The following is a 20,073-nucleotide window of genomic DNA, read 5'->3' as shown; positions in this document are numbered from 1 at the left end:
CCAGCCCTACAAATCCCAGCTCCATCTTTATCATTTTTTTGTAATATTACAAAATCCACATATAACCTCCAAGAAATCTCCAAAATCTTTTAAAGGTTAAACAAATTTGTTTGCATATGAATTATTGCTTTTCAGTAAATATACATACTTTTTTATTGAAATCACCACAGAGAAATCAGAAATGGGAATAGAAACAGAAAACAGAAATACAGTGCCTTGCGAAAGTATTTGGCCCCCTTGAACTTTGCGACCTTTTGCCACATTTCAGGCTTCAAACATAAAGATATAAAACTGTATTTTTTTGTGAAGAATCAACAACAAGTGGGACACAATCATGAAGTGGAACGACATTTATTGGATATTTCAAACTTTTTTTAACAAATCAAAAACTGAAAAATTGGGCGTGCAAAATTATTCAGCCCCCCTAAGTTAATACTTTGTAGCACCACCTTTTGCTGCGATTACAGCTGTAAGTTGCTTGGGGTATGTCTCTATCAGTTTTGCACATCGAGAGACTGAAATTTTTTCCCATTCCTCCTTGCAAAACAGCTCGAGCTCAGTGAGGTTGGATGGAGAGCATTTGTGAACAGCAGTTTTCATTTCTTTTCACAGATTCTCGATTGGATTCAGGTCTGGACTTTGACTTGGCCATTCTAACACCTGGATATGTTTATTTTTGAACCATTCCATTGTAGATTTTGCTTTATGTTTTGGATCATTGTCTTGTTGGAAGACAAATCTCCGTCCCAGTCTCAGGTCTTTCGCAGACTCCATCAGGTTTTCTTCCAGAATGGTCCTGTATTTGGCTCCATCCATCTTCCCATCAATTTTAACCATCTTCCCTGTCCCTGCTGAAGAAAAGCAGGCCCAAACCATGATGCTGCCACCACCATGTTTGACAGTGGGTATGGTGTGTTCAGGGTGATGAGCTGTGTTGCTTTTACGCCAAACATAACATTTTGCATTGTTTCCAAAAAGTTCAATTTTGGTTTCATCTGACCAGAGCACCTTCTTCCACATGTTTGGTGTGTCTCCCAGGTGGCTTGTGGCAAACTTTAAACAATTTTTATGGATATCTTTAAGAAATGGCTTTCTTCTTGCCACTCTTCCATAAAGGCCAGATTTGTGCAATATACGACTGATTGTTGTCCTATGGACAGAGTCTCCCACCTCAGCTGTAGATCTCTGCAGTTCATCCAGAGTGATCATGGGCCTCTTGGCTGCATCTCTGATTAGTTTTCTCCTTGTATGAGCTGAAAGTTTAGAGGGACGGCCAGGTCTTGATAGATTTGCAGTGGTCTGATACTCCTTCCATTTCAATATTATCGCTTGCACAGTGCTCTTTGGGATGTTTAAAGCTTGGGAAATCTTTTTGTATCCAAATCTGGCTTTATACTTCTTCACAACAGTATCTCGGACCTGCCTGGTGTGTTCCTTGTTCTTCATGATGCTCTCTGCGCTTTTAACGGACCTCTGAGACTATCACAGTGCAGGTGCATTTATACGGAGACTTGATTACACACAGGTGGATTGTATTTATCATCAGTCATTTAGGTCAACATTGGATCATTCAGAGATCCTCACTGAACTTCTGGAGAGAGTTTGCTGCACTGAAAGTAAAGGGGCTGAATAATTTTGCACGCCCAATTTTTCAGTTTTTTATTTGTTAAAAAAGTTTGAAATATCCAATAAATGTCGTTCCACTTCATGATTGTGTCAGACTTGTTGTTGATTCTTCACAAAAAAATACATTTTTATATCTTTATGTTTGAAGCCTGAAATGTGGCAAAAGGTCGCAAAGTTCAAGGGGGCCGAATACTTTCGCAAGGCACTGTATGTCATTGACACTACATTGAAACTGAACGAAATGTGCTGTATGTAGCCAGTAAGCACATTTCTCACATTATGTGACCAAAGGTTAAAGATACTGCATGTGGTTCTCTCATTGTTTTTCTTCATACATGTAGCACTTTCAACAAAGTTGAAATGTTCATGAGAAGGGTCTAAGGTGACTAAGTGTCTGGTAGGGTCCAGATGCTGGTGATGGATAGGCTGTTGAGGTTTATAGCTATAAAACAATCAACCAATTACATCAATGAAGTACTTTTTATTACATTTCAGTTTCAACTATACATTGAATCACAACATAAATACATTCAGAATATTATTTATATTAAAAAAAAAAACTTTCTACGGAAAACATTTCACTATACTGCAGCCCTGCAGGCTATACTGCAGTAACCAAAGGCTATATTTTACCAAACAAACATATTTCATGCTGATGTGCAAAGGGATGCGAAACTGCAATGAGGTCACTACTTCTGCCAATTTCATTTTGGTTTGATTAAACAGGATGCAGATGGACAGTTCTTACACATCCCCCCCAGTGAATAGAAATTAGATAATTGTCACGCCCTGGTCTTAGTATTTTGTGTTTTCTTTATTATTTTGGTCAGGCCAGGGTGTGACATGGGTTATTTATGTGGTGTGTTTGTCTTGGGGTTTTTGTAGGTTATGGGATTGTGGTATAGTAGGGTTGTCTAGGTAAATCTATGGTTGCCTAGAGTGGTTCTCAATCAGAGGCAGGTGTTTATCGTTGTCTCTGATTGGGAACCATATTTAGGCAGCCATATTCTTTGAGTGTTTCGTGGGTGATTGTTCCTGTCTCTGTTTGCACTAGATAGGGCTGGTTTGGTTTTTCACGTTATGTTTAGTGTTTGTACTGTTTGTTATTATCTTTATTAAAGATGTATCGAAATAACCACACTGCATTTTGGTCCTCCTCTCCTTCGACGGAAGAAAACCGTAACAATAATACATGGAAAATTATGTCAAGATGGATAGTCTATAGCAGATTATGTAGGACCTGTAGGTAGAGCGTACTGGAAATGCATCACAGTCTCCCTGAAGTGCTGCATGTGTACACTAAAGAAAATCTTGTTGTCTTTACTATATCTGAGAAAGAGAAAGGCCATAATGTATTATTCCAGCCCATGCTCAATTTAGATTTTGGCCACTGGATAGCATCAGTGTATGCGCACATTTTTAGACTGATCCAATGAACTATTGTATATCTGTTCAAAATGTTGCATCAAGACTGCCCAAATGTACCTAATTGGTTTATTAATACATTTTCAAGTTCATAATTGTGCACTCTCCTCAAACAATAGCATGATATTATTTCACTGTAATAGCTACTGTAAATTGGACAGTGCAGTTAGATTAACAAGAATTTAAGCTTCCTGCCAATATCAGATGTGTCTATGTCCTGGGAAATGTTCTTGTTACTTACAACCTCATGCTAATCATATTAGCCTACGTTAGCTCAACCGCCCCGCAGGGGGACACCAATCCTTTTTCTGTCCAAATGTAGGTCAAGTGTCCTTACCACTCTTTATCACTGGGATATGTGTTTCTGCATTAATAACAGAACTGATGTGTGCTTTACCATTAACTCAAAGACCATCTGTAAAGTATATCAGTAACATTTTTGTGTTGCAAACACACAGGCCATACAACATGAAAGCTGCAGGTCCGTCTCAACTGAAGTAATCTCAGTTTTAACTTGAGTATTTACACAAATGGTCTTCTTTGCACAAAGTGCAACAGTCAATATTAGTTTTTGAGAATGATTAAAATCATAAGAGGTTTCTTTGATATTGGCTTTCTAACAAGAGTTAAATTTCTAAAGTGACCTTTTAGCACGGAATTACCTTGATGTTCTTTTTCAGGAAGTTAAAAACTATTGACTGAATATATAATTATTCTAGCAATGGTTTGCCTTTACATCATAACTGTTGGTGTTGGTTTGTACAAATTCAGACAGTAAATTTATGAATATTGTAAAACACCAGTCATTATATTGAAACATCAATAATTAGTAACTAACTCATAGTATCACTGCTGTAAATAGGTTTTTCTTTCTCACAGGTTGTCAAAGAGGACGATGGTAAGTCCTGCATTCTTCCTGTACATTGGTGCTTCATGGTTTTATCAACATGGCCTCAAAGGGAAGTTCAGCATTTTACAACTTGTGGTTTATCAACCTAAAAGTAGTCTATGGGCCAGGAGAAACAGTCATTGGTTTTCTTTAAACAGCCACTACAAACTTCAGCTATCTTTAGCAAACGCTAGGAGCTAGCTAACAATCATCGGAAGTGATAGGGGTAAACAAGCAATGTTTTTTTTTAATAAACTCAATATTTGGTTTGACGTTACTTTAAAAGAACATCCCTAAAATATGTCTACTATTAGATATATTCAATTTGCTTGTAAAGCACAATCATTTCAGTCGACATACTATGCTGCATTTAGAACATACATAATCAAAATTATATATTTTGGACTACAGGAAAAGGAGGACTGAGCATGCCCCATTCTCATCGACGGGGCAGATTGAGAGCTTCAAGATCCTTGGCGTCCACATCACCAATAAACTAATGGACACCAAGACTGTCGTGAAGAGGGCACGACAAAATCTATTCCCCCTCAGGAGACTGAAAAGATTTGGCATGGGTCCTCAGATCCTCAAAAGGTTTTACAGCTGCACCATCGAGAGCATCCTGATAGGCTGCATCACTGCCTGGTATGGCAACTGCTCGACCTCCGACCGCAAGGCACTACAGAGGGTAGTGCGTACGGCCCAGTACATCACCGGGGCCAAGCTTCCTGCCATCAAGGACCTCTATACCAGGCGGTGTCAAAGACTCCAACCACCCTAGTCATAGTCTGTTCTTTCTGCTACCGCACGGAAAACGGTACCAGAGTGCCAAGTCTAGGTCCAAGAGGCTTCTAAACAGCTTCTACCCCCAAGCCCTAAGACTCCCCCACCACCCTTCTGCGCTGCTGCTACTCTCTGTTATTATCTATGCATAGTCACTTTAATAGCTCTACATACATGTACATATTACCCCGACACCGGTGCCCCCACACATTGGCTCTGTACAGGTTCCCCCTGTTGTTATTTACTGCTGCTCTTTAATTATTTGATATTCTTATCTCTTACTTTTTTTGGGGGGGTATATTCTTAAAACTGCATCTTTGGTTAAGGGCTTGTAAGTAAGCATTTCACTGTAAGGTCTACACCTTGTGACAAATACCATTTTGATTTGATTTGATTTGAAAGATACTTTTTTGCAAAATATCTAAAACAAAATAACCTAGACATTAATGGGATTTTATTGCAATCAAGCAGGTTTGGAAATGTTTCTATCCTCCACTTGACACATTATTTCACACATTATCAATACTATGAGGATATTTTGGAGGGAAGTGAGACCTTTTTTTGTATTGCGTTACTATAATCATACTGTAGCTACGTTTCTGTAAAACATAATAGTAAAGTACAGTGGGGTCTGAAATTGGCACGCTTGATTAAGATGATCAAAAATGTCAGTTAGAAAATAAATTAAGCTTGATTGTATGCGCCACATGTTTTTATTTTAAACTAATACAATTGCACAGAGAAAGAGTGTGTTTAACAAGTAATAGGGTCTATATGATTGACAACCTTCTTTTCAATACCTCACCTTGCAGGGATAACAGCACTGAGCCCTTTTCTACAATGTTTGAGTTGTAGAACACATTGGTAAGGGTTTTAGACCATTCCTCCATATAGAATCCATCCAATCCTTGATATCCGCACTTATGGACGTCCCTCTTCAATTTAAACCACAGGTTTTCAATAGGTTTCAAGTCCAGAGACTGAGATGGCTATTGCAAACTGAGGATTTTGTGGCCAATTAACCATTTCTTTGTGGATTCTGATGTGTACTTGGGGTCATTCTCTTGCTGGAAGATCCACTTGCGGTCAAAGTTTGAGCCTCCTGAGTCCTGGCAGAAGCAACCAGGTTTGTGGCTAAAATGTCCTGGGTAAAGTTCATGATGCTGTTGACTTTAACATGGGCCCCAGGACCAGTGGAAGCAAAAATAGACCATAACAAATATTCTCCATATTTGACAGTAGTCATGGGGTCATTTTCTGCTTATGCACTCTCATGTTGACCCCAACCCAACACTGCTGAGCTCAATTTTTACGTCATCTGACCAAAGCACCTGTTCTCCAGGCGTTTACATATGTTGAACAACATGAAAATAGAGCTATTTGGCCATGCTGGGTTTGTCTTTTTAGTATTATTTGTTTTGTTTTTTTTTACTGAAAATGAGGAACTTTCAGAGCTGTATGTGTTAATTCACAAGTTACATTCAGCATGACACTAATGACTGTAAATGTATCAGATGTAACACTATTCCACCCAAATGTATTTTGACACACTAACTTCCATCCAGTTTCTTAATCATTGCTCTCAGTGTCAGTGCTGTTCAGCTGATAATTCTAAAATCCCCCAGCAAACATTACCACAGAGACAGTGCAAAGTACACGCAAAGGAGCTTTATTACACATTCTGCATTTACAGCAATGGCAACGTAATCACTACGGCCCAATTAGAAAAGTATAAAAGGGCTAGGATTTAGGGCTATAGTGTCACACCTTCCACCGAAGTTGGCTCCCCTGCCTGTTCGGGCGGTGCGCGGAGTTCGTCGTCACCGGCCTACTAGCTGCCACCGATCCCTTTTTCGTTTGTCTGTTTGTTTTGTCTTATTAGTTTCACCTGTGTCCTGTTGTATGTGCTTAATGAGCTTCCTCATTTAAAGTATGTGTACCCGCCCTTGTTTGTGTGAGATTGTCTTTGTGTTACGTGTGTGTGTTTTAGGTAGAGGTGTGTAATTTTCTGGACTTGGCACCCTGTGTTTTGGGTAGTCTCATTTACTGTCCGCGCCCTGTGTTGTTGGGCTTGTCTATTTTTGTGCCATATTAAAAAAGAGCACTTTTTCCCAGTGGAACTCTCTGCGCCTGATTCCTTCCTCACCCACCTCGTCCCCTGGGACATATAGGCAGTGGCGTGTATTCATGGATGCCAAGGGAAGCCAGGCTTCCCAAAAATGTTTTACCAATAAAACAATGTGGGGCGTCAGGGTGGCCTGGTGGTTAGAGCGTTGGACTAGTAACCAAAAGGTTGCAAGTTCATATCCCCAAGCTGACAAGGTACAAATCTGTCGTTCTGCCCCTAAACAGGCAGTTAACCCACTGTCGCTAGGCTGTCGTTGAAAATAAGAAATTGTTCTTAACTGACTTGCCTAGTTAAATAAAAATGTATCTTTAATCTCTCTGTGTTTTATAATTTTCCTTCAATTTGACAAGATGCTGAATGTATCTCATTGGACAAAGCATCCGAGCGAGCAAAACAGCGCCCCTCTGTCTGTCCGTCTATTGCTGCCGCCAATAGCATTGAATGGAATGCAAGGGAAGCCAGCAAGAATTTGGCCTCCCTTGATAAAAAAAGTATTACAAAATGTGCCAATCTGCGTTGAACTAAACTGAGCGAGCGCAATTGTGAATGGTCCTGGCGCATCAAAAAAGTGTGTAGGGAAGCCAGCTTGAATTTTGGTGTCACTCCTATCAAATCGAATTGAGAGCATACGTCATTCACAGAAAAAACTTGAATTGTTGCATCTCGTTGTGTTGTCCTCCGGTTGTCCTCCGGTGGCTAGCTAGCTAAAGTTGTTACTTTGCTAAATTAGACATGGATGGAGATAAGGATTGGACTTGTGGTTTTACTTAATTCTGAGTGATTCTGATCCAACCATTTATTCATGCATTGTTGTGCCCCTGGCCTGAGAGGATGGAAGTTCAATATGTAACTACATGTAGAAGGCTAATGTTAACTAGCTAATGTTGCCATGAATTGAAGTCAGGCTAGTAAGCAAGCATTTTGGCCAGGTAGCCTAGGACAACAAAGAATAAAAGCGTGTACTGTATGACAGAGTGGTTGACCGTTTTATCAACAAGTAGGGTGAGTCAACATATTTAATTACATGCAATTGCACACACACACACAAAAAACACACAGAAATTAGAACCATGGACAGCCACATCATATTTTGCTCAATGGACTAAATAGTTTTTGGTATCTTTTAATTGTCACTGTGTTAAACTAAGAACATGTGATTTGATGTGGTTGAAGTGTTGAAGTTGAAATGGTGCTGGAATAGTGGAGTCAGGTCCTGTTTTCGTTGAGACTCGTGGTAACTCTCTGTGGTTCTGAATCAATAGTTGTCAGAACATTTTGGAAACATTCACTTGCTTGACCATGCTGTAGGTCATGTAACAGTTTGTTACATGCAATATGCTTGCTTTGTGGAATTCACTGGACAAGGGTTGTTCTCTGGTTTTGTGACGATGCAAAGGTGTGGTTGCATTTTATTTTGCCCATTTAGACTTGATCAGTCATCTCATTTTGTGGATAACCTGTGCTCCTCACAGAGCAAAAGGTTAAGTGAAGTCATCTCACTCCAGCCAGGTGAGTGGGAGCGTTCAAAAGCTCCAAGATCTTGGTCTCCAGCTCCAGGGCTTTGGCTGTGTTCTCTCCTTCCCCTCCCTCCCCATTCTCCCCACCTGCTCCCACCCTCAGCCCCTTCAAGATGGACTGTAGGGCATCTGCGTTCTTCACTGAGTCCATCTGGTCCCGGTCATCCCGTATCTCCTCTACCCAGTCCAGGTAGGCGTTTAGCAGTCCTAGGTCGTCCACAAAGTTCCCAATGATCTGGAGCCCCGGCCGTCGATGCCCTAGCTCCCTCAGCCTCCTCTTCCCCACCTCCCCAATGTCATTCCCCACGATGCTGGGAAGGAGAACATAACAGGTCAGACAGGATGTTATCATAGCAGCGACTGTGAAATACACTAGATGGCAGTATGTCAACACCCATTGTAACTTCAGAGAAAACTGTCAACCTCAAATCAAAGTGTATTTGTGACCTGCACAGTATACAGCAGATATAAACAGTACAGTGAAATGCTTACTTGCAAGCTTTTCATCAACAATGCAGTAATATTAAGTCAGATAAAAGAAATATTACAAAAAGATCTCTCTCTCCCCTTTCTCTTACGTCAGTGTTTTCAGAGAGGTGTTCTTGCTGAGGCAATTGACAATGTTCTCTGTTCCTCTCTCTGTGATGCCAGTGATGTCCAAGTAGAGTTCCTCCAGTGTAATGTTCTGCTCCAGGGCCTTCCACAGCTCCAGAACCCCTTCTGGACCCAAGTTGTTACCGCACATACTGTACAAAATAAAGGAGTCAAGAGTTCAAGGGCGAGATAGAGGCGCTATAAACAGTGTTAGAAATTAAATTATGTTATTTTCAGAAAATGTTATTTTCAGAGTCACTTACAAAAGCTTCTTCACCTGACACTCGTTTGATTTCAACACTGCAGATTCCAGGATTGCTGCCTCCCTTTCCAGACAGTTATATCGCAGACTGAGAAAAAAATACAAATTATAGTTACCTACATTAATGAGTTAATTACTATACTTCTCATCAGTTAGTCCCTGTTAATGATCAAACATTTGCAACAGGCGGTGCAGAGCTGTGTCACACAAGTAAAATGCTATGAATACTCACTAAAGAGATTCACAGCGGTGCAATATTGGAGCTAGCCTGCTAAGACCTCTGTTTCCGATGTTGGAGTATCCCAGATTGAGCTCCTCGAGCCTATGTGGGGAGAACTGCAACACATAGTGTAATGCTGCACAGTCCACCACGCTCATCTTAATCTTGAACAGGTTCAGACTCTGGATCTCTGGAGACGCCTTGCTGGTGACTTCCTTCATGTGCAGCTCCATCAAACAGTGGAGCAAGTTCAGCGCCGTCTGGTTGGCTAGCTGCCTACCTTTAAACTGGTTCTGGAACCAGATACCCAGCCTGTTGGGGATATCCTCCCCCTCCAAGCCCACCTCCAGAGGGGCCAGCACCAGCCCATCTAACTGCCCTCCCAGCCTGGCCCGGAGAAGTCCCATGAAGAAGCGAGTGAACATCTGCAGGTTCTCCACCCTAGTCTGGTCCAGGTGGAGGTCTTGGCTCAGTAGGGGAGTTGGGTAGCTGGAAGGTGGGGGGATCTCACCAAAGCACCAGAAGTCCAGAGCCTGGATTATGTGACCCTGCTTTGAGAGGTTGATCGCACAGTACAGGGCGGCCAGATGCTCCTGGACGGTCAAGTGGAAGAAGGAAAACATCTCCACCCTCTCCTCTTTCAGAGGCACCAGGATCTGACTGAGGAAGGTGCTCTGTATATCTATTGGCGTGAGACCATAACGTTCCAGGTCCTGTATGTCGAACATGATCTTACTCTTTAGAAGGGTTTCGTAAGCTAATCTCCCCAGGTTCGTCAGCTGTTGCCTAACTAGAGAAAGTACCTCCGATCTGAGGATGTTCCTCTTCGCCTTACCTTTCAGCGCATGGTGCTTGATGGCTGTAAACAGGTAGCAGTAGTAAACCTCGCTGACTGTCCTAGGTGGGTTCAACTCTAGAGACCGTGAGTCACTATCTTCCTGACTGGAGAAGAACTCAGCCAAGGCGGTGCAGATGATATAGCAATAGAGAGGGATGAAGGAGAGCACAAAGAGGTTGTCATTGTCCAGAATGTAGTTGTACACCTTCTCAGACACCTCGGGGTCCTTGTAGAACTTGGAGGTGTACTCCTTCACCTGGTCCTCCTCGAATCCCAGGACCACGCAGCAACGCTGGAAGAACCGCTTAGGAGCATCCGTGGAAGGCCTGGATGTCAGGATGACAGAAGATTCTGGGAGTAGACTCCCCTTGATCAACGCAATTATCAGCTCTGATACAGGCACCTTGGAGTCCACGCCGATGTCACTGTCAGGAGCATTCCAGTCCAGTTGGTATTGAAACTCGTCCAGCCCATCCAGAATGAAGAGCAAGGGACCTGGTGAGGCCAGAAGGTCTGGCAGGACAGTCTTGAAGTAGCGGAATCGGTCTTCGAGCAGGTCCAGTAAGCTCAGCGGGGCTTTGATCAGGTTCAGCTCGCGGAAGCGGAGGTCAAACAGACAGGTGAACTCACGCATGTGCTTCCCCAGCGCCCACTCATAGACCAGCCTCTGCACTGCCACGCTCTTGCCGATGCCAGCAATGCCCTTCACCTTTACCCGCTTAGGTGGGCGCCCTGTGGTGCCTTGGGGGCTCAGGAGGTGGCGAGGGCAGATGCGTTGGCAGGCCTGGTGGGCGTAGATGCGTGCCCGTCGACTGGCCAGGGTGAAGTACTCATGCTGGCTGCTGTCAAATGACTCGTTGTCCTCAGTCACGAAGAGATCAGTGTATCGGATCTCAATGTGAGAAGCAGAGTTGGCGGCCTGTCCTCCCCCTTCTGCGTAAGATGTAAGTCGTTCTGTACGTTCCAGAAGGGTATTTCTGTGAGCTGAAAGGGGAACTGCAATAGAAGAGAGACAAGTAAATTACACTCAACTTCGGCACACATACCTAACACATTACAATAAGATACTCAAGTCATATCTACGAGAAATGTTGCTGCAATTCGTGTATTATAATGTCTTTATAAGCAAATATTGATTCAACAGTCAATTCAATGTCAGTGTTACACAATCTGGCCCAACTCTTAATGTTATCAACCTACCTCTGAGATGAGAAGATTTTACACTCCACCGAGGTTTCAACCCTTCCTCAACTAAATTATCAAGACAACGATTTAAATTATACATTTGACACATTTGAAAGATACATTTTCCCTACCTGGAGATTGAATACATTTAATTGTGTCATATTACTGATGTGTGCCATTTGGGCACACTAGAAAGCATGTTAGTGATAATTGATTCATCATCTCATATCTTTACTATTGATGGTGGATTATAATGGAATTCATTACCTTTGACCTCAGGGGTCACAGTGAATTTACTCTTGCCTTTGAACAGTTTTGAAATGGGGCTTTTTGGCTTTTTCTTCTCTGTAGAGATGAGATAGAAAAAAATGCATGGACGTAAACTAGAAAAACATAGCTAGGCGTCAGGTGAGATATTGTCCCAGACTTTGTTGATAATGAAAAGGTCTTTGACACTATCTGTACTTTCACCTAAGACTTACCTAACACCAGTGTGTCGCCAGTGTTTTATATTAATGTAAGCACGAGCGTAAGTGTTTTTTCATTAGGAGTGTAACACTAAAGACTTTGGGCGAGCATAATCAACAACCTTCGCATCATCAATGTCATGTCTTGTTATGTCTGTTCCTGTCCTTTCTCTTCACTCTGTCTCTCTCTGCTGGTCTTTTTAGGTTACCTTCTCTGTCTCTCATTCTTCAGCTGTTCTACATCTCCCCTAACTAGCTCATCCACTCTTTCCCACCTGTTCTCTCTTCCCCCTCTGATTAGGTCTCTATTTCTCTCTCTGTTCCTGCTACTTTCAGTGTCTGATTCTTGTTTGTGTTTTTGATGCCAGAAGCAAGCTGTCGTCCCGTTTGCTTCCACCTTGTCCTATCCTGTCGGAGTCTGCCTGGCAGGTGCATCCTGCATTATACTACGTTCTTTTGTTCCATTGACTACGTTGGAAGAGGATTTATGCCATTCCTGTTTTTCATTAAAGAACTCTGTTTTCTGTTAAAACCGCTTTTGGGTCTTCACTCAAGTACATAACAGAAGAATCAGACCAAGAATGGACCCAGCGGCTCCGGACCCTTTTCACTCCGCCGTCGAGATCCAGGGAGCGATGCTAGGCAGACACGAGGAGGAATTGTCTGCTGCTCGACATGCCGTTGAGACCCTGGCCGTCCAAGTCTCCGACCTCACAAGACAGGTTCACCAACTCCACCTCGATCCACCGCCCACTTCCAGGGTTTCCGAGTCTCCGGAGCCCAGGATCAATAACCCGCCGTGTTACTCTGGGGAGCCCACTGAGTGCCGCTCATTCCTCACTCAGTGTGATGTGGTGTTCTCTCTCCAGCCCAACACTTACTCCAGGAGCGCAGCCCGCATCGCCTACGTCATTTCTCTCCTTACCGGACGGGCGCGTGAGTGGGGCACGGCAATCTGGGAGGCGAGGGCTGAGTGTATTAACCAGTATCAGGACTTTAAGGAGGAGATGATACGGGTTTTTGACCGTTCTGTTTTTGGGGAGGAGGCTTCCAGGGCCCTGTCTTCCCTATGTCAGGGGAATCGATCCATAACGGATTATTCTATTGAGTTTCGCACTCTCGCTGCCTCTAGTGACTGGAACGAGCCGGCTTTGCTCGCTCGTTTTCTGGAGGGTCTCCTCGTCGAGGTTAAGGATGAGATCCTCTCCCGGGAGGTTCCTTCCAGTCTGGACTCCTTAATAGCTCTCGCTATTCGCATAGAGCGACGGTTTGATCTTCGTCGCCGAGCACGTGGAAAGGAGCTCGCGTTCTCCGTTGCTCCCCTCTCCACATCACTGCCACCTGCCGCATCACTGCCACCCTCCTCCGCCGGCTCGGATGCTGAGCCTATGCAGCTGGGGGTATCCGCATCTCGGCCAAGGAGAAGGAACGGAGAATCACCAATCGCCTCTGTCTCTACTGCGGCTCCGCTGGTCATTTTGTCACCTCATGTCCAGTAAAAGCCAGAGCTCATCAGTAAGAGGAGGGCTACTGGTGAGCGCAACTACTCAGGCCTCTCCTTCTGGATCACGCACTACCTTTCCGGTCCATCTCCGCTGGCCCGGTTCATCTGCTTCCTGCAGTGCCTTGATAGACTCTGGGGCGGAGGGCTGTTTTATGGACGAGACCTGGGCCCGGGAACATGACATTCCTCTCAGACAGTTAGGGGAGCCCACGGCCTTGTTCGCTTTAGATGGTAGTTCTCTCCCAAAGATTCAGCGTGAGACGCTGCCTTTAACCCTCACTGTCTCTGGTAATCATAGCGAAACCATTTCTTTTCTAATTTTTCGTTCACCTTTTACACCTGTTGTTTTGGGTCATCCCTGGCTAGTGCGCCATAACCCTTCTATTAATTGGTCTAGTAATACTATCCTATCCTGGAATGTTTCTTGTCATGTGACCTGTTTAATGTCTGCTATCCCTCCTGTTTCCTCTGTCTCTTCTTCACAGGAGGAGCCTGGCGATTTGACAGGGGTGCCGGAGGAGTATCACGATCTGCGCACGGTGTTCAGTCGTTCCAAGGCCACTTCTCTCCCTCCACACCGGTCGTATGACTGTAGTATTGATCTCCTTCCGGGAACTACTCCCCCCCCGGGGTAGATTATACTCTCTGTCGGCTCCCGAACGTAAGGCTCTCGAGGATTATTTGTCGGTTTCGCTCGACGCCGGTACCATAGTCTCCTCCTCCTCTCCCGCCGGAGCGGGTTTTTTTTTGTTCAGAAGAAGGACGGGTCCCTGCGCCCATGCGTGGATTATCGAGGGCTGAATGACATAACAGTTAAGAATCGTTATCCGCTTCCTCTTATGTCTTCAGCCTTCGAGATCCTGCAGGGAGCCAGGTTTTTCACCAAATTGGACCTTCGTAACGCCTACCATCTCGTGCGCATCAGGGAGGGGGACGAGTGGAAGACGGCGTTTAACACTCCGTTAGGGCACTTTGAATACCGGGTTCTTCCTTTCGGCCTCGTTAACGCTCCAGCTGTCTTTCAGGCACTAGTTAACGACGTCCTGAGAGACATGCTGAACATTTTTGTTTTCGTTTACATGGACGATATCCTGATTTTTTCACCGTCTCTCTCGATTCATGTTCAGCACGTGCGACGCGTCCTCCAGCGCCTTTTGGAGAACTGTCTTTATGTGAAGGCTGAGAAGTGCACTTTTCATGCCGCCTCTGTCCCTTTTCTCGGTTCCGTTATTTCCGCTGAGGGCATTAAGATGGATCCCGCTAAGGTCCAGGCTGTCATTGATTGGCCCGTTCCTAAGTCACGCGTCGAGCTGCAGCGCTTTCTGGGCTTCGCTAATTTCTATCGTCGTTTCATCCGTAATTTCGGTCAGGTGGCAGCTCCCCTCACAGCCCTTACTTCTGTTAAGACGTGCTTTAAGTGGTCCGTTTCCGCCCAGGGAGCTTTTGATCTTCTTAAGAATCGTTTTACATCCGCACCTATTCTTGTTACACCTGACATCTCTAGTCAGTTTGTTGTTGAGGTTGACGCGTCAGAGGTGGGCGTGGGAGCCATTCTTTCTCAGCGCTCTCTCTCTGACGGCAAGGTCCATCCTTGCGCGTTTTTCTCTCATCGCTTATCGCCGTCAGAACGTAACTATGATGTTGGTAATCGCGAACTGCTCGCCATCCGCTTAGCCCTAGGCGAATGGCGACAGTGGTTGGAGGGGGCGACCGTTCCTTTTGTCGTTTGGACTGACCATAGGAACCTTGAGTACATCCGTTCAGCCAAACGACTTAATGCGCGTCAGGCTCGTTGGGCTCTGTTTTTCGCTCGTTTCGAGTTTGTTATTTCTTATCGTCCGGGCTCAAAAAACACCAAGCCTGATGCTTTATCTCGTCTCTTCAGTTCTTCTGAGGTCTCCACCGACCCCGAGGGGATTCTCCCTGACGGGCGTGTTGTCGGGTTTACTGTCTGGGGAATTGAGAGGCAGGTAAAGCAAGCACTCGCTCACACTCCGTCGCCGCGAGCTTGTCCTAGGAACCTTCTGTTCGTTCCCGTTACTACTCGTCCGGCCGTTCTTCAGTGGGCCCACTCTGCCAAGTTAGCCGGCCACCCCGGCGTTCGGGGTACGCTCGCTTCCATTCGCCAGCGTTTCTGGTGGCCCACTCGGGAACGTGACGCGCGTCGATTTGTCGCCGCTTGTTCGGTCTGCGCGCAGACTAAATCTGGGAACTCTCCTCCTGCCGGCCGTCTCAGACCGCTTCCCATTCCCTCTCGACCGTGGTCTCACATCGCTTTAGATTTTATCACCGGACTGCCTTCATCAGCGGGGAAGACAGTTATTCTTACGGTTGTCGATAGATTCTCTAAGGCGGCTCATTTCATTCCTCTCGCTAAGCTCCCTTCTGCTAAGGAGACGGCTCAGATCATTATCGAGAATGTTTTCCGAATTCATGGCCTTCCGTCTGACGTCGTTTCCGACAGAGGCCCGCAGTTCACGTCTCAATTTTGGAGGGAGTTTTGCCGTTTGATTGGGGCTTCCGTCAGTCTCTCGTCCGGCTTTCATCCCCAGTCTAACGGTCAAGCCGAACGGGCCAATCAGACTGTTGGTCGCATTTTACGCAGTCTTTCTTTTCGTAACCCTGCGTCTTGGTCAGAACAGCTCCCCTGGGCAGAGTACGCCCACAACTCGCTTCCCTCGTCTGCTACCGGTCTATCTCCTTTTCAGAGTAGCCTCGGGTACCAGCCTCCGCTGTTCTCATCTCAGCTCGCCGAGTCCTGCGTCCCCTCCGCTCAGGCTTTTGTCCAGCGTTGCGAGCGCACCTGGAAGGGGTCAGGTCGGCACTTTGCCGTAATAGGGCGCAGACTGTGAGGGCCGCTAATAGCGTAGGACCAAGAGTCCTAGATATTGTTGCGGTCAGAGAGTATGGCTCTCCACTCAGAACCTTCCCCTTAAGTCAGCTTCTCGCAAGTTGGCCCCGCGGTTCATTGGTCCGTTCCGTATTTCTCAGGTCATTAATCCTGTCGCAGTGCGACTTCTTCTCCCGCGCTATCTTCGTCGCGTTCACCCGGTCTTCCATGTCTCCTGTGTTAAGCCCGTTCTTCGCGCCCCCGCTCGTCCCTCCCCCCATCCTTGTCGAGGCGCACCCATCTACAGGGTTCGTAAGATTTTGGACATGCGCCCTCGGGGCCGTGGTCATCAGTACCTAGTGGATTGGGAGGGGTACGGTCCTGAGGAGAGGAGTTGGGTTCCCTCTCGGGACGTGCTGGACCGTTCGCTGATCGATGATTTCCTCCGTTGCCGCCAGGTTTCCTCCTCGAGTGCGCCAGGAGGCGCTCGGTGAGTGGGGGGGGTACTGTCATGTCTTGTTATGTCTGTTCCTGTCCTTTCTCTTCACTCTGTCTCTCTCTGCTGGTCTTTTTAGGTTACCTTCTCTGTCTCTCATTCTTCAGCTGTTCTACATCTCCCCTAACTAGCTCATCCACTCTTTCCCACCTGTTCTCTCTTCCCCCTCTGATTAGGTCTCTATTTCTCTCTCTGTTCCTGCTACTTTCAGTGTCTGATTCTTGTTTGTGTTTTTGATGCCAGAAGCAAGCTGTCGTCCCGTTTGCTTCCACCTTGTCCTATCCTGTCGGAGTCTGCCTGGCAGGTGCATCCTGCATTATACTACGTTCTTTTGTTCCATTGACTACGTTGGAAGAGGATTTATGCCATTCCTGTTTTTCATTAAAGAACTCTGTTTTCTGTTAAAACCGCTTTTGGGTCTTCACTCAAGTACATAACAATCAAGACTGTTGCTTTGTGAGCAAGTGTTAAAGTTCACAGTTAGCCATTGTTATGTAAATGCAATCTCAGATGGAAACTCAACAGAATGTTTTGTCACATTGACAGAGTATTTTATTGGACTACTATATACAGGCTACAATGAATTACTTTTCTATCGCTGTGCAAGGATGAGCATGTATGCAAACTGCTTGCCAGTCCAATCTGCAGTAGATAAGACCTTGGCAAGACATTAGAGGCTTTGCCACAGTTCAGTGAATTGCACTTCAGTTGAATACTACAAGCCTGAATTGACTCTGTTAATCATTTCCCCATAATGTTCTATAGTTCAATAAGTAAATCTGACATAATTATTCTTTATCAGCTCTTTCACTTCACATTCAGTCACAATTAATTCATTCATTTTCCAGTTTTTCAGCATCAGGTTTGGCTCACACTGCCAATATCTTATTTTTTGTCAAACATAATCAGAAGCCTGCCTTTGGCTAAACCTCAATGACAACACTATTTCAACCATCAGTATTTTTTTTACAAACATCAAAACTGCCTTGCCACCTATCCTGGTCGCAGATCTGTTTGTGCTCTGCTAACCAATGACAATAGGAGTTGACAGACGGTACAAACAGATCTGGGACCAGGCTACAACTCCCCTGCAGCCAGGCTCACCCTCCACTCTAACCGGTTTGGCCTCCTTCATCCCTTCTGTCCTCTCCCTGCAGTGTCTCTCCACCCAGACCTGCAGCTCCTCACAGTAGTAGTCCTGCACCTTATATAGACAAGGAAACAGTCACAGGACACCATTATGTTAGATACAGGAACAGAATTACGACGATGCCCTGCTTAATGTAAGTAACATATCAGGTTATTATACTGTAAGTACTGTGGTTCATCAACATACACACCTCCCTCAGGACCTGCAGGAAGCCGCGGCTGCTCTCCTCACTTGCGCACACCGTCTCCAGGGCCTGCGCAACGGCATTGGAGGGCGAACGCTCCAGCAGGGACAGGTAGTGGGCGTGAGAAAGTACCCTGGCGTCACATAGCCAGCGTAGTAGGGGGGCAGGGTGGACACGTGTCCACTCCAGGAGCACATCCCGCTGGGAGTGCAGCAGCTGCTGGGCTGTAGAGGTCATTATCCAACAGAGGTGTGGTGCTGCTGGTACTGCAGATATGTTAGTGTATGGTTATGAATTACTGATGAATCTGAATTGCTTTTATTTACTGTTTATTTTTATTTTACCTTTATTTAACTAGGCAAGTCAGTTAAGAACAAATTCTTATTTTCAATGATGGCCTAGGAACAGTGGGTTAACTGCCTGTTCAGGGGCACAACGACAGATTTGTACCTTGTCAGCTCGGTGGTTTGAACTTGCAACCTTCCGGTTACTAGTCCAATGCTCTAACCTGCCGCCCCAAGGGACTATTGCAACATTCATTAATGAGGTTGCAAAGTACTTTATATTGTACCAATTATTTATATTGTACTAATAAAAAGACTGGGGAGAAGACTGCCCTCTCTCATTAAAGTCACGGAAGTTCTAGCCCGACTGCGGAACTGCAGGCATTGGGATCCCCCATTATATGGAATGGAAAAATTGCTATTTTTTTGGGTCAATCTTCATATAAATACAAAACATTTTTGGAGACAATCATGGTACCAATAATTGCATCTGCAACACCAAATGTATGTCCTCAAACTGATTATTTACAAAATTGCACACAGAATAAGTTATAAGGATAATTTAGTTGCTAATAGCAGCCTGCAGTACCCCGGTCGCCTTCAAATCAAATCAAATCAAATTTTATTTGTCACATACACATGGTTAGCAGATGTTAATGCGAGTGTAGCGAAATGCTTGTGCTTCTAGTTCCGACAATGCAGTAATAACCAACAAGTAATCTAACTAACAATTCCAAAACTACTGTCTTATACACAAGTGTGAGGGGATAAAGAATATGTACATAAAGATATATGAATGAGTGATGGTACAGAGCAGCATAGGCAAGATACAGTAGATGGTATCGAGTACAGAATATACATATGAGATGAGTATGATTCAACTTTAGTTATCGCATGAGAGGGGGTAGCACTGAGCTAGCCTGCGACGTCACTTCCTGGAGTAGCTCAAACTGCACATGTTATGTCTCAATGAGACTTCATCTTAACCTACTTCATTTGGCTTCAATGCTCTATTGAGTCTTCACATAGGAATGAATGGTGTCACATGATCGATTGTTTTGGCCATCCATGTACTGTGTATAATCATTAAAGAAGACCAGCTAGTAAGAGCTACAGCACATCCTATTTGAAAAGTGAGATAGAAATCAGATCTTATATTTTTTTATTTAACCTTTATTTAACTAGGCAAGTCTTTTACGAACTAATTCTTATTTACAGTGATGTCCTAACCCGGCCAAACCCGGACGACGCTGGGCCAATTGTGCACCGCCCTATGGGACTCCCAATCACAGTCGGATGTGATGCAGCCTGGATTCAAACCAAGTACTGCAGTGAGGCGTCTTGCACTGAGATGTAGTGTCTTAGACCAATGCGTCACTCGGGAGCCCGCGTATATGGATCCTTATACAGCACATTTGAATTGTTTAACAAAAAAAGTTGGTTATTCGACTTTGTAGAACACAACATCCACACTGAAGCCAAACACCATGAGGTACAAAAAAACAGCAAGAGACTTGAGATACTCTTCAAGCATGTAAGAACCCGTAAGAACCTTTACCTGAACAGAAGATATTCCTACATCCACTACTGCACCCTGCACTCTTTAGACCAACTACTGTTGACTGTATGCGCAGGGATTGTATGAATATTCTGTCTTACCTGTTAGATGGTGGGAATGGTAGTGACACACC

At 44.8% G+C, this 20,073-nt stretch overlaps 1 protein-coding gene across 2 annotated transcripts; it reads right to left on the bottom strand.

Moving 5' to 3' along the window:
• Positions 1–7,818: 7,818 nt before the first annotated feature.
• Positions 7,819–20,073, bottom strand: LOC135522358 (NLR family CARD domain-containing protein 3-like). 2 transcript variants are annotated; one of them, XM_064948521.1, is made up of 9 exons: positions 20,042–20,073; positions 18,105–18,364; positions 17,869–17,968; positions 11,735–11,812; positions 11,483–11,533; positions 9,457–11,278; positions 9,226–9,312; positions 8,947–9,114; positions 7,819–8,679 (listed from the first exon to the last, which is right to left on the bottom strand). In XM_064948521.1, exons 2-9 carry the CDS (start codon positions 18,333–18,335, stop codon positions 8,343–8,345), a joined length of 2,874 nt encoding a protein of 957 aa, XP_064804593.1. In that variant the 5' UTR covers positions 18,336–18,364; positions 20,042–20,073; the 3' UTR covers positions 7,819–8,342. The 2 variants fall into 2 exon arrangements, with proteins under 2 accessions (XP_064804593.1, XP_064804592.1); XM_064948520.1 differs by lacking the exon at positions 20,042–20,073 and adding an exon at positions 19,941–20,031.

This window comes from Oncorhynchus masou, chromosome 30 (assembly GCF_036934945.1).
Source record: "Oncorhynchus masou masou isolate Uvic2021 chromosome 30, UVic_Omas_1.1, whole genome shotgun sequence".
NCBI lineage: Eukaryota > Metazoa > Chordata > Actinopteri > Salmoniformes > Salmonidae > Oncorhynchus > Oncorhynchus masou.
This window is presented reverse-complemented; position numbering and strand designations above follow the sequence as displayed.

Bases quoted from the DNA above. Each gene is read 5' to 3' on its own strand.
- LOC135522358 (XM_064948521.1), bottom strand. From the start codon at position 18,335: ATGACCTCTACAGCCCAGCAGCTGCTGCACTCCCAGCGGGATGTGCTC. The intron at 11,813-17,868 runs GTGAGCCTGGCT...TCATCTCTACAG, and splicing joins CAAACCGGTTAGAGTGGAGG to AGAAGAAAAAGCCAAAAAGC. The intron at 11,279-11,482 runs GTAGGTTGATAA...CTTCTATTGCAG, and splicing joins AAAATCTTCTCATCTCAGAG to TTCCCCTTTCAGCTCACAGA.